Source organism: Anser brachyrhynchus, assembly GCF_964034855.1.
Source record: "Anser brachyrhynchus genome assembly, chromosome: 21".
Taxonomy (NCBI): domain Eukaryota; kingdom Metazoa; phylum Chordata; class Aves; order Anseriformes; family Anatidae; genus Anser; species Anser brachyrhynchus.
The window spans coordinates 1,126,385-1,137,786 of NC_137714.1; the positions used below are offsets into that span (position 1 = coordinate 1,126,385).

The following is an 11,402-nucleotide window of genomic DNA, read 5'->3' on the forward strand; positions in this document are numbered from 1 at the left end:
TGCAAGCTTGCACCCCGGTTTTGCCCGCCTGCTCATGGCACCCCGGTTTTGCGCTCTTGCTGTTTGCAGCCCGGTTTTGCCCACTCGACGATTGCATCCCAGTTTTGCGCGCTTGCCACGTGCACCCCGTTTCTGCAGGTTTGCCGCTTGCAGCCCGTTTCTGCACGCTTCCTGCCTGCTCCCCGCTTTTGCACACTTGCTGCTCGCTCCCCGCTTTTGCACGCTTGCCGCTCGCACCCCGGTTTCGCAGGGCTGCCCCCCGTTTTTGCACACTTGCCGTTTGCGCCCCACTTTTGCACACGCGCCCCATGCCCCCCGGTTTTGCACGCTTGCCCCCCGGTTCCGCCCCCCGCTCCCAGCCTCCCGCCGCCCCCCCCCCCCCCCGCTCCCGGGGCAGCGCGCGGGCAGCCCCGCCCCCGTTGCCATGACGACCCGGCCGGGGCCCCCCCCCCCCCCCGTTGCCATGGCGAGCGCGAGCCGCGGCAGGCCGAGCCGCGGGCGCGAGGCGCGGGGGGCGTGTCCGGCGGGCCGGCGAGGCGCTGATTGGGCGCGCGGCGCACGTGACGCGCGGCGGCATGCAAATGAGCCCCGGCCGCCCGCCGCCGCGCCGCCGCCTGAGGGAGCGCCGAGCCGCCCGGCCCCGCCCCGCCCCGCCCGGCCCCGCCCCCTCCCCGCAGGCCCCGCCCCCTCCCGCCGGCCCCGCCCCTCCCGCCGGCCCCGCCCCGCCCCGCCGGCCCGCGCGGCCGCAGCCCCCGGAGGCGCCTCCGTCATGGCCGGCGGGAGCCGCTCGGCCCGGGTCGCGGGGCCGCAGGTACCGGGAGCGCCGCGCCGCGCCTCGGGGCCCCGGCGGCTTTGTCTGGGCGGGGGGAGGGGGAGGGGGAAGGGGAGGGGGGGGAGAACGGGGCCGGGGGGGGCGGGGCCGGGCCGCGCCGCGCACGCGTCCGTGTGGCCGTGTGGCCGCGGGGCCGCGCCGCCGCCGTGCCTCAGTTTCCCCCCCCCCCCCGCGGCCCCGGCGCGGCCCCGGGCACCGGCAGCGCCCCGCGGGTACCGGCAGCGCCGCCCCGCCTCCCCCCCCCAGCCTCGGGTCCCCCCCCCCCGCCCGCCGCCCCCCCGGGTCCCCCCCCCCCGCCCTCCCCCTCGGTCTCCCCCGCACCCCGGTTTTGCCTCCCCCCGGGGGGGCTCCGGCACCCACCGGCGGGGGCCCGGGGCCGAGCGGGGGGAGCCGGGGGTGCCCCTCGGTGGGGTTCCGGCTCCGGCAGGGCCCGGCGTGGCCGCCCCCAGCCGCTCGCCCCCCGCCCGGTGCCGGTGGCGGTGTCCCCGGGGCCGCGGTGCCGCCAGGACCGGCACCCGCAGCGCTGCACCCGGCCGAGGGAGCGCGGCCGCTGGGCGCGGGGCACGGAGCGCGGTTCCTGCCCGGGCGGCGTCGAGGCCGGTACATGGCGGACACGTGGCGGCGGTCAGAGCCGGGGCACGACGCGAGGCGCCGCGGCCCTGCGGCGGGGACACCGGGACGAAGCGGCGCCAGGGACAGCGACACCGGCCGTGGAGCAGGGATGGGCCTCGGGAGCCGTGCCCGGGCACCGTGGCACCGGAGCCACGCGCTGCCGGCGTCCCCACGCGTGTCGGGGCAGCGGCGCCCTCCGGGGACGCGGCGCCACGGGCAGCCACGCGCCGCCAAGGCCGGGGGACGTCGCTGCCGCCACGTCCCCTGGGCCTGCCACCCGGGTGCGGCGCCGGGTTTGGTCCGTGCCATGCCGTGGCGTGGCCAACGGGGTCACCTGTCGTGGCCACCAAGGCCACCCGCCGTGGCCACCGTGGCCGCTGTCCATGGTGGAGCACCCGGCGCCGCTGTCCCTGGTGCTGGCCGTGGCACCCGCCGTGGTGGCGCCCGCCGTGGTGGCACCCACGGGGGCTCGGCCGGGCCGTGTGGCGGGGCCACCGCTGGGCAGGTGGCCGGAGGCCTCTCGGCACCTCTGGGAGCGCCAGGCCGCGGTGGCCATGGGTGGTGGCAGCGGAGCCACCGGGTCCTGGTGGCCACGGCCCGGTGGCGTGGGCATGGCGCTGGCGTTGGCCGGGGTCGCGGTGGTGCTGGAGGTGGTGCTGGAGGTGCTGGAGGTGCTCCTGCTCCTGCTCCGTCCTGCTGCTGCCCTGGGACCTCCCTGCGGCCTCGACAGCACCCAGCGCTCTCCGTCCCTGGCCTCCTCCTCCTGCCCGTCCATCCCTCCCGTCCGTCCCTTGCCCACTTCCTCCTGTCCTTCCCTTTGTCCCCTCCGTCCGTCCTTTCTTCCTTCGGTTCCTCTCCTTCCACCCCTTCCGCCCCCCGTCCTCCCCTCCCGCCCTTCGGCCCTTTCCTTCCCTGCTCCCTGCCGCCCTTCCCGCCCTGTGCCCCGTGCCACTCCTGCCCTGCCGTCCGTCTGTCCGTCCTTCCCCCCATTCGTACATTTCCTACCTCCGTCTGTCAGTCCTTCCCTCCCTCCCTTCGTCTTTGTCCGTCCTTCCTTCTCTGCTTTTCCTCCTTCCTTCCGCCCCTGTTCCCCTTCCTCCATCCCTTCCGTACTTCCGTCCTCTGTCCTCTTTCTGTCCCTCCCTCCGTACTTCTGTCCATCCCTGCCTTTTTTGTCCGTCCGTCCCTCTTCCCTCGCTCCCTTCATCCCGTCCCTACCTCCTCTCCCCACCCTTCCCTCCCTCCTTTTGTCCCCTTCCTCTCTCATCCGTCCGTCCGTCCTTCCTTCTCTCCTTCCCTCCCTTTGTCCCTTCCCTCCCATCCGTCCGTCTGTCCGTTTGTTCCTCCCCTCCGTCTGTCATTCCGTCTTTCCGTGTCCTTCCCTTCGCCCCTTCCCATTTCCTCCTGGCTGTCCTTCTGTCCGTCCTCCCCCGTCAGCCCTTTCCTGCATCCATCCGTCTCGCCCTCCCTTCCTCTCTTTGCTTCCTCCCGTCCCTTCCCTGCTTCCTTCTGTCCCTGTCCCTTTGTCCTTTCCGTCTGTCCCTCCGTTCCTTCTGGCTGTGCTTCCTCCCTTCATCTCCTTCCATCTTCCCTCCTTCCTCCCTTCCCCACTTCCATCTGTCCGTCCCTCCCATCCATCGTTCTGTCCCCTCTCCCACCCGTCCCTCCATCCCTTCCGACTTCTGTCCCCGGCCCTCCTGTCCTTTGTCCCCTTCCTGCTTCCTTCTTCCCTCCTCTCCCTCCTCTCGTCCCTTCCCTTCCTGTCCGTGCTTCCCGTCCGTCACTCTGTCCGTCCTCCCCCTTCCCTTCCTTCTGTCCTTTACATCCTCCCTACATCCCTTCCCTCCGTCCCGCTGTCCGTCCGTCCGTCCATCCCTCCTTCCTTCCCCTCACCGTTCCCACTCCTGTCCATCCTTCTGGCCATCCTTCCTTCTGCCCGTCCTTCCCTCCGTCCCCTCACCACTTTCCCCTGTCCCCCAGTGCCTGGAGGCCCATCCCGTCCCCATCCCGTCCTTGTCCCTTCCCGTCCTCATCCCATCTCCGTCCCGTCCCCGTCCCAGCCCGTCCCCGTCCCGTCCCCGTCCCATTCCCCTCCCGTCCCACCCCGCCGCTCGCTCAGCACCCAGGGCCAGGCAGGCTGCAGCCGGGGCGCCCCGGTGGCACCCCCGGGATGGGGGCACCCAGACACTGGGGGGGCCTCCAGAGCCTTGGAGGCTCCCGCCCAGGTCTGCGGGTGGCTGGGGGGAAGAGGAGCAGTGGGGGCCTCGGCGCTTGGCTCCGTCCGTCCCTCTGTCCCACCACCCAGCCCTCTGTCCCTCTGTCCCTCTGTCCCGCCGCCCGCCCTCCGTCCCACCTACCCTGGGGCTCCCCGCAGCACCCCCGCACCTCTCCCCCAGCCCCAGCCCCGTGAACCGGGAGCCGCTGGGCACGTGCATCCCCCGACACAGCCCTGGGGGGCCGGGGGGCTGCGAGTGCCCCCCAGCCCCCAGCCCGCAGCCGGGGCTGGGGGCAGGAAGCAGCGGGGAGGGGGCCGGGCCCCCCGCCGCCCCCTTTGAGGCGCCGCCTCGCCGCAGGAAGGCGCCGGCAGCAGGGCGGAGGCGCGAGGCTGGGGGACCCCGGTTGGCACCCTTGGGCCCCCCCAGCCCGGGGATCCCCGCTGGGAGGTGCCCCCCTCACCCAGCTCCGTCTCCCCCCAGCTCTAGCGTGACCCCGCCGCCTCGCGCGGCCCCGGCCGGCCGCCATGGAGAACGAGCAGCTCCCGGCGCCCCCGCAGCCGCCCTCCAGCAGCGCCGGCGGCACCGGCACGACGCCCAGCAGCACCGGCACCGGCCGCCCGCCCGCCCCCCAGATCTCCGTCTACAGCGGCATCCCTGACCGCCAGACCGTCCAGGTAGGGCGACGCCCGGCGGGAAGGTGCCCGGAACATTTGGGATGCCGGGCACGCGGTCCGGAATCAGAACATGGGAAACTAACCCAAAAACGGGGCCGGGTTGGGCTTGGAGCGGGTCAGATCCGACGCCGGGTTCGGAACAGAGAAAACCCCCGGGCGCTGCGAGGTCCCGGTTCAAGGGCGACGCTTACCGGCGTTACGGGGTGCCGGGGTCGGGGCGGGCGTTTTGGGGACGCTGCCGCCGCCCCGCAGGTGATCCAGCAGGCGCTGCACCGGCAGCCCAACACGGCGGCGCAGTACCTGCAGCAGATGTACGCCGCGCAGCAGCAGCACCTGATGCTGCAGACGGCCGCCCTGCAGCAGCAGCACCTCACCAGCGCCCAGCTCCAGAGCCTGGCCGCCGTGCAGCAGGTACGGACCCCCCCCCGGCTCTCGCCCCCGCCCAGCGCGCCGTGGGGAGCACCCATGGGTGGGTGCTGCGGTTTCGGTGACGCTCCGCTCCTTGCCCCGCAGGCCAGCCTGGCGGCCAACAGGCAGAGCGGCTCCTCGGGCGCCAACGGCACCCAGGCAGCACCGGCGCAGCAGCCCACGGTGAGTCCCCGGCCCCGTAACCCCCCGCCGCCGCGGCACGGCCCCCCCACCGGCCCGGCAGCCCAGCCTTCTCCCACCGCCGCCCCCCCCCCACCCCCTCCCCGTTTGCAGATCAACCTGGCGACGTCGCCGGCGGCCGCCCAGCTCCTGAACCGGGCGCAGAGCGTCGCCCCCGGCGCGTCGGGCATCGCGCAGCAGGCCGTGCTGCTGGGCAACGCCGCCTCGCCCGCCCTCACCGCCAGCCAGGCCCAGATGTACCTGCGGGCGCAGATGGTAAGAGGTGCCCTGCCCCACGGCGCTGGGGGGGCGGCCGGGACCCACGGCGTGGCCGGCAGTGTGCCGCGAGGCCGCCGGGACCCGTAGGGTACCTGCAGGTGCCGGGCACCCGCCGTGGAGGAACCTTGAGGCCCCTAGGGTGCCCTTCACCATGCTGTGGGGTGGCCTGGACATAGCGGGGTGGCCATCGCGGTAACCAGACCCTATAGAGAGCCCTTTACCCTGCTGTGGGGTGTCCAGGCTCCATAGGGTGCCTGTCACACTGCTGTGGGGTGCGCCCGTAGGGAGCACCTGAGCCCATCGGGTGCCCGTGACACTGCTGGGGGTGCCCAAACCCCACCGGGTACCCACACCCTCCTCTGGGGTCCTCAGACCCCATAGGGTGCCCGTTGCCCCACCCTGGCGTGTCCAGGCCCCACTGGGCACCTAGGCCCTATAGAGTGTGCCCCATGCTGCTGGGGGGTGCCCAGGCTGTGTAGGGCGTCCATCCTATGGGGTTAGGGAGCGTTAGGCTTCATGGGGTGCTTTCACCCTGCCGGGGGTGCCCAGACCCCGATAGACACCCAGACCCCATGGGGTGCCCTTCGCCCTCACCACGGGGTGCCCAGACTCCAGGGGGTACCCATAGGCCTGTTGTAGGGTGCCTGGCCCCCAGAGGGTGCCCTTTGCCATGGGCAAGGGGTGTCAGACCCCATGGGATGCCTGCACCCTATAGGGTGTTCCCCACAGCACTGGGGGTGCCCAGAGCCCACAGGGTGCCTCTGATACAGGGTGCCCAGACCCCACGGGCACCCACGGCCATACGCCACGCTTCTGCCACCCCACGAGGATGTTTTGGGGGGACACACACATGTAGGGTGCCACCCCCACGCGCTGGGGACGTGCACCCACTCTTCTCTCCCCCCCAGCTCATCTTCACGCCCACGGGCCCTGTGAGCGCCGTCCGGCCCGAGAGCCCCGCGCCCGCCCCGCCACCGGCCCCGCCGCCCGCCCCGCAACCCGCCGCCCCCCAGGTGAGCCCCCCGGTGAGGGGGTAAGGCCCCCCCGGCACCCCTTTGTCCCCCACCCCTTTGCCAGCTCCCCTCCGCTGACCCGCTGCCGTTGCAGGTGCACAGCCTGGCGCTGCGCCCCGCCGGCCCCCACCTCCCCGCCCTCGCCATGAAGCCCCCCGGCGGCCCCCCCCGGGCCGGCCCCCCCCGGGTCCCCCTACCCGAGACCCCCGGCGACCACCTCAAAAAGGCCGAGGGCCCCGAGGCCCGCACCCACCCCCTGGCCCGCGCCGCCGCCCCCGCAGCCGCCCACCCGCTCGTCGCCCCAGGTAAGGTGCTGCGCCGTGGGGGGTGGCAGGGGCGTGGGGCACCCGTTGGGTGCTGGGGGTGGGGGGCACCCAGTGAGAGGCGCAGGAAGGGAGGCTGCGGGGCGTTCACCCTGGAGACTGATGGTGGGCCCTGTAGGGCCTGCGCGGGACCTGCAGCCCTTCTGGAAGTCAGGGCTGGGTGAGCCGAACGGGGCCGGCTCTGAGCCGAACGGCCTGCGGGGTTGTTCGCTCTGAAGCCTAATGACGGCCCTGGCGTTTGCTGTGCGGCAGCACCCCTGCCTGCCTTTGGGACCCGCGGGCCGCTAGAAACCCCGGGGCCAGGGCTGGCGGGGCAGTGAGGCTGCGGGCCAGAGGGGCGAGGGGGTTCCTCCCCACAGCTCACCTACTGGGGCGAAGGCTCTTCGCTCCCTGGGCACCCAGCACCCTGCTGGGGTGACCCAGCCTCGGGGTGCTGTGCCGATGTGCTTCCCAAAACGGGGACCCCACCGGGACAGCCTCACCCCGGCCACCAAGGCGGTGCAGCAGCCGGCACCGTTGTCACTAGGCCCCAGGGTGAACGGCTGCCAGGCCGGGCGCAGCCTCCCAGGGAGGGGGCCCCGGGCCGAGCTGGGGGAGACGTGTGGGGGGCGAGGCGCCGGTGACGATGCCGCGGGCCCTGTCCCCGCAGCCTACGCCCCGCTGCAGCCGCCCCAGTTCCTGCAGCAGCCGCCGAAGCCGATGCAGCAGCAGTTCGTCATCCAGCAGCAGCAGCAGCAGCAGCAGCTGGCGCCCCGCGGGCAGCCCCCCCCGGGGCCAGCCGCCCCCCAGCTCCAGCCGCTGCCCCCCGCCAGCCCCGGCCCGGTCCCCCCGCCCAAAGCAGGGGCCGGCCCGGGGGTCCCCCACGGGGCGGGGGCCGATGGCGCCGCCCCCAACGGGCACCCCGGCTGCCACGGGGCCCCCCGCAAGTTCCAGCACGCCTCCGCCGTCATCCTGCAGCTGCAGCCCGCCGGTGCCACGGTGAGGGCCCCCCCGGCCTCCCGGTGCCCCCCTGCCCGGCTGGCGAGAGCTGGGGGGCACAGGGGGGGGGTCCTGGTCTGTGCGGGGGGTGCATGGGGAGGCGCGCTTGACGTGGGCAGGTGCACGTGGGTGTGCATGCGTCTCCGGGCACAGACACGCGTCTGCCCCGTGCACGCGTGTGCCTGACACGCACACAGGCATGCGGCCGCCTTCGCGCCAGGCCAGCGCACACGCGTGGGGCTGGTCGCCGCCCGTGCGTGCACAGCCCCGGTCCCCGTGCGCAGGGGCACTGGGGGGGGGGGTGCCCGTGCACCCCAGCCCCGCGCACCGCATGCGGGCACGACCCGCGCGCGGGCGCCCCGTCGGCCTGCGGGCATCGTCGGGCCGTGCCCGTGCCCGCTCACCAGGCCCCAGCCCCGGTGCGTGCACGGGCCGGGCCCCGCGGTGCCCCTGTGCCGGGGGGGCCCTGACGCTGTCCCCGCCGCAGCCCCCGCTCAGCGTCCCCGAGGGCACCCGCCGGGACCCGCCGCCCGCCGAGAGGAGCGCCGAGAGCCCGCCCGCCGCCCCGCCGCAGCCCCCCGCCCTCTCGCCGCCCGCCGCCCCCCCGGGCCCCGAGGCCCCCCCGGGCGAGCGGCCCCCCGCTCACGGTAAGCGCCGGGGGGGGGGGAAACTGAGGCACGGGGGGGCGGGGCCGGCACCGGGGCCGCGGGGGGGCCGCGGGGGCTGCGAGGCGAGACCCGAGGGCGCGGGGCTGGGGATGCCCCGCCCCTCCTCGCAGCCCCGCCCCCTCATTTACATAGCCACGCCCATCGCCCGCTTGGCCACGCCCCCGTCAAAGCCCCGCCTCTTTCTGTGTCCCCGCCCCCTCTCGCGGAGGGCTCCGTCCCTCCCCCCCCTCCCCGGCGGCGCCGCGCGCAGGCGCGCGCGAGGCGGCCGCGCCGGCCAATGGGGGCTCGGGGGCGTGGCCTCCGGCCCGGCCCCGCCCCGCCCCGCGCAGCCGCCGCCGCCGCCCCGGCCCGGCCCGGCCCCGCCGCCGCCTTTGTCCCCGCGCCGCCGCCGAGCGCCGCCCGCGCCGCCTTTGTCCCCGCCATGGCGCCGCCGGGGCCGCCGCGCCGCTGAGCGCCGCCGGTGAGTGCGCGCCCGGCCCCGCCCCGCCGCCGCCGCCCCGGCTCGGCCCGGCCCGGCCCGGCCCGGCGGGCGCTGACCTCACTTCCGCATCCGCCCCCGGACCGGAGCCGCCCGCCGCCGCGGCCCGGGCGCAGGTAGGGCGGGGGGGGGGAGCGCGGCCTCGGCAGGGCCCGCCGGGGCCCGCCGCCACCGCCGGGCCGGGCCGGGCCTGGCCGGGCCTGGCCGCGGGGTCCTGGTGGCGGCTCCCGGGGGGGGGGCGGCGGGGCCGGGGCCGGGGCCGGGCGAGGGCCCGGTGGGGGCGGCCGCGGCCCGGTTGCGCGGGGCCCGGCGTCAGCGCGGCGTCAGCGCGGCCCCCCCGGGGCTGACGGGCGCCCTCGCCCCCGCAGAGCCGGGCGCCGACCGCGTTCATGCGCAGCCCGACGCCAGCGCTCCCGGCATGACCTCGGGGAACGGGAGCTCTGCCTCCACCGTCGCCGGCGCCGCCCCGCACAATGGTGAGAACAAACCGCCCCAGGCCATAGTGAAGCCCCAGATCCTGACGCACGTTATCGAGGGGTTCGTCATCCAGGAGGGGGCAGAGCCGTTCCCGGTACGCGTGGGGCCGCCCGCGGCCGCCTCCTCCTCCTCCTCCTCCTCCTCCTCCTTCCCCGCCGGGGCTCTCGGTGCGCCCCCGCGGCGGGGCCGGGGTCCCCGCTGACGCCCCTCCCGCAGGTGGGGCGGTCCTCGCTGCTGGTGGGGAACCTGAAGAAGAAGTATGCGCAGGAGCTGCTGGCCGAGAAACTCCCGCAGCAGGACAACACCACCACCACCGACTCGGAAATGGAGGAGCCCTACATGCAAGGTAGCGCCCGGCCCCCCGAGCCGAGCGCGACGGGGAGGGGGCGCCGGCTTCTCCCTCCCTCTCTCCCCCGTTCCCCGCCCGCGGCTGAGCTGGCTGCGTTTCTCTCTCTGGGTGTCCCTCCGCGCCCCCCAGAGTCCAAAGAGGAGGGGAACCCCCCGAAGCTGAAGTGCGAGCTCTGTGGCCGCGTCGACTTCGCCTACAAGTTCAAGCGCTCCAAGCGCTTCTGCTCCATGGCCTGTGCCAAGAGGTAACTCGGGGGCCAGCCCCCTCCCCGTGCACCCCTTGGAGGCCCCCCCAGCCCCACTCTCTCACCCTCTCTACTCCGCAGGTACAATGTGGGGTGCACGAAGCGCGTGGGCTTGTTCCACCCCGACCGCAGCAAGCTGCAGAAACCTGGTGGCCCCCCACACGGGCGCCGCCGCACCTGCAAGGTGCCCACCCTGAGCAAAGACACCAAGAAGCAGGTGAGGATGGGGGTGGGCACGACTCGTCCCCAAAGCTGGGGGAGCACAGGCGGGTGAGCTCCGAGGCCGGTGCTGCCCGGTCGCTCCGTCCCGCAGACGCCGGTTTCTCTCCCGACGGGCTCGGTGCCTCTCTCTGTGACGGCGTCACTGCAGCTCAACCACAGCCAGGAGGACTCGAGCCGCTGCTCGGACAACTCGAGCTACGAGGAGCCGCTGTCCCCCATCTCGGCCAGCTCGTCCACCTCGCGCCGGCGCCAGGGCGACCGCGACCTCGAGCTGCGCGACATGGAGCTGCCTGACATGCACATGCGGGACCTGGCGGGCATCGGGCACCGCTTCCTGCCCAGCGAGCCCAGCAAGTGGAATGTGGAGGACGTCTATGAGTTCATCCGCTCGCTGCCGGGTGAGGAGCACGGGGTGCCAGGGGCTTGGGGGGGACGCAGACAGTTTTCGGGGTGGTACTGAACATGGCCGCGTCCCCACAGGCTGCCAGGAGATCGCGGAGGAGTTCAGGGCGCAGGAGATCGACGGGCAGGCGCTGCTGCTGCTGAAGGAGGACCACCTCATGAGCACCATGAACATCAAACTGGGCCCGGCCCTCAAGATCTACGCCCGCATCAGCATGCTCAAGGACTCCTAGAGCCGGGGCCGCCGGCCCGCACGAACGCTCCTGGCGGGGTGGGGAGGGGGGACCCGTGCCCCCCCCTCATCCCTGCCCAGCTTGGGGGGCTGCAGGGCGGGATGGGGAGGGAGGGCAGGGGGGGATCCACTTGCTGAGCACAAACAGCCTCGGGGCAGCCCCCCCTGCGCCCCGCAGCCAGGCCGGGGCGCAGCTCTGCTGCAGGGGTGTGTACATAGCCCGTAGCGATAGCTTCCCCTTGGGTGTGCCCCGTGGGGTGGCCCCTTCTCCGGCAGGGAGGGCCCCCGCGCCCCCCGGAACGGCAGGGCGAAGCAGGACGATTGCCTTAACGTGTGGCCCTGCCAGGACCTGGCAGGGGGGCTGTAGCCCCCCGAGGGGCGTTTCGGGGTGCCTCGTGGAGAAGGCGTCGCCCCTACCCTGGGCTGTTTTGGGGGCACCTTAGTAGAGGACGGCGGCGGTGGGGGTTCAGCCCCCGAGGCAGGTAAGGACCCCCCAGCCCTCGCCGCCGCTGCTGCTGGCCACCAGTCTTTCTAAGAAAAGAGGAAAAAAAAAAAAGGAAAAACACAGAAACCACAACCCTTTTTTCCTGTTTTTGTTTTTAATAAACACTGAAAAAAAATAATAAACCCCTGCTCCCTGCATGCTTTATGTCCTCCTCGCACCCACCCACCCACCTTGTGGGCGCGTAAGCAGGCGCGCGGTACCCCCCAGGGCCTGGTGGTGCCTCTGGCTCTGCGGCACCCGGGGCTGGGACAGGTGCCACCAGCTGGGGACGTTCTTCCCTGGCTGCAGGGTGCAGCCAAAACCAGCCTGA

General features: G+C 74.1%; 1 protein-coding gene across 6 annotated transcripts; it reads left to right on the forward strand.

Moving 5' to 3' along the window:
* The first annotated feature begins 700 nt into the window (after positions 1-700).
* PHC2 (polyhomeotic homolog 2) lies at positions 701-11,214 on the forward strand. 6 transcript variants are annotated; one of them, XM_080564308.1, is made up of 15 exons: positions 701-811; positions 4,141-4,334; positions 4,587-4,745; positions 4,848-4,925; positions 5,037-5,198; positions 6,110-6,214; positions 6,309-6,519; positions 7,187-7,515; positions 8,003-8,162; positions 9,030-9,232; positions 9,355-9,484; positions 9,617-9,731; positions 9,813-9,948; positions 10,045-10,351; positions 10,434-11,214. In XM_080564308.1, the coding sequence occupies exons 2-15, from the start codon at positions 4,185-4,187 to the stop codon at positions 10,586-10,588; spliced, it is 2,400 nt and encodes a 799-aa protein (XP_080420434.1). In that variant the 5' UTR covers positions 701-811; positions 4,141-4,184; the 3' UTR covers positions 10,589-11,214. The 6 variants fall into 6 exon arrangements, with proteins under 6 accessions (XP_080420434.1, XP_080420436.1, XP_080420433.1 ...); XM_080564310.1 differs by having other exon boundaries at positions 10,102-10,351; XM_080564307.1 differs by having other exon boundaries at positions 9,355-9,483; positions 9,595-9,731.
* The last annotated feature ends 188 nt before the right edge of the window (positions 11,215-11,402 follow it).

Excerpts from the sequence above, each read along its gene's own strand:
- PHC2 (XM_080564307.1), top strand. The coding sequence starts at position 4,185 with ATGGAGAACGAGCAGCTCCCGGCGCCCCCGCAGCCGCCCTCCAGCAGC. Across the intron at positions 4,335-4,586 it reads CTGACCGCCAGACCGTCCAG|GTGATCCAGCAGGCGCTGCA; the intron begins GTAGGGCGACGC and ends GCCGCCCCGCAG. Across the intron at positions 9,233-9,354 it reads AGGGGGCAGAGCCGTTCCCG|GTGGGGCGGTCCTCGCTGCT; the intron begins GTACGCGTGGGG and ends CCCCTCCCGCAG.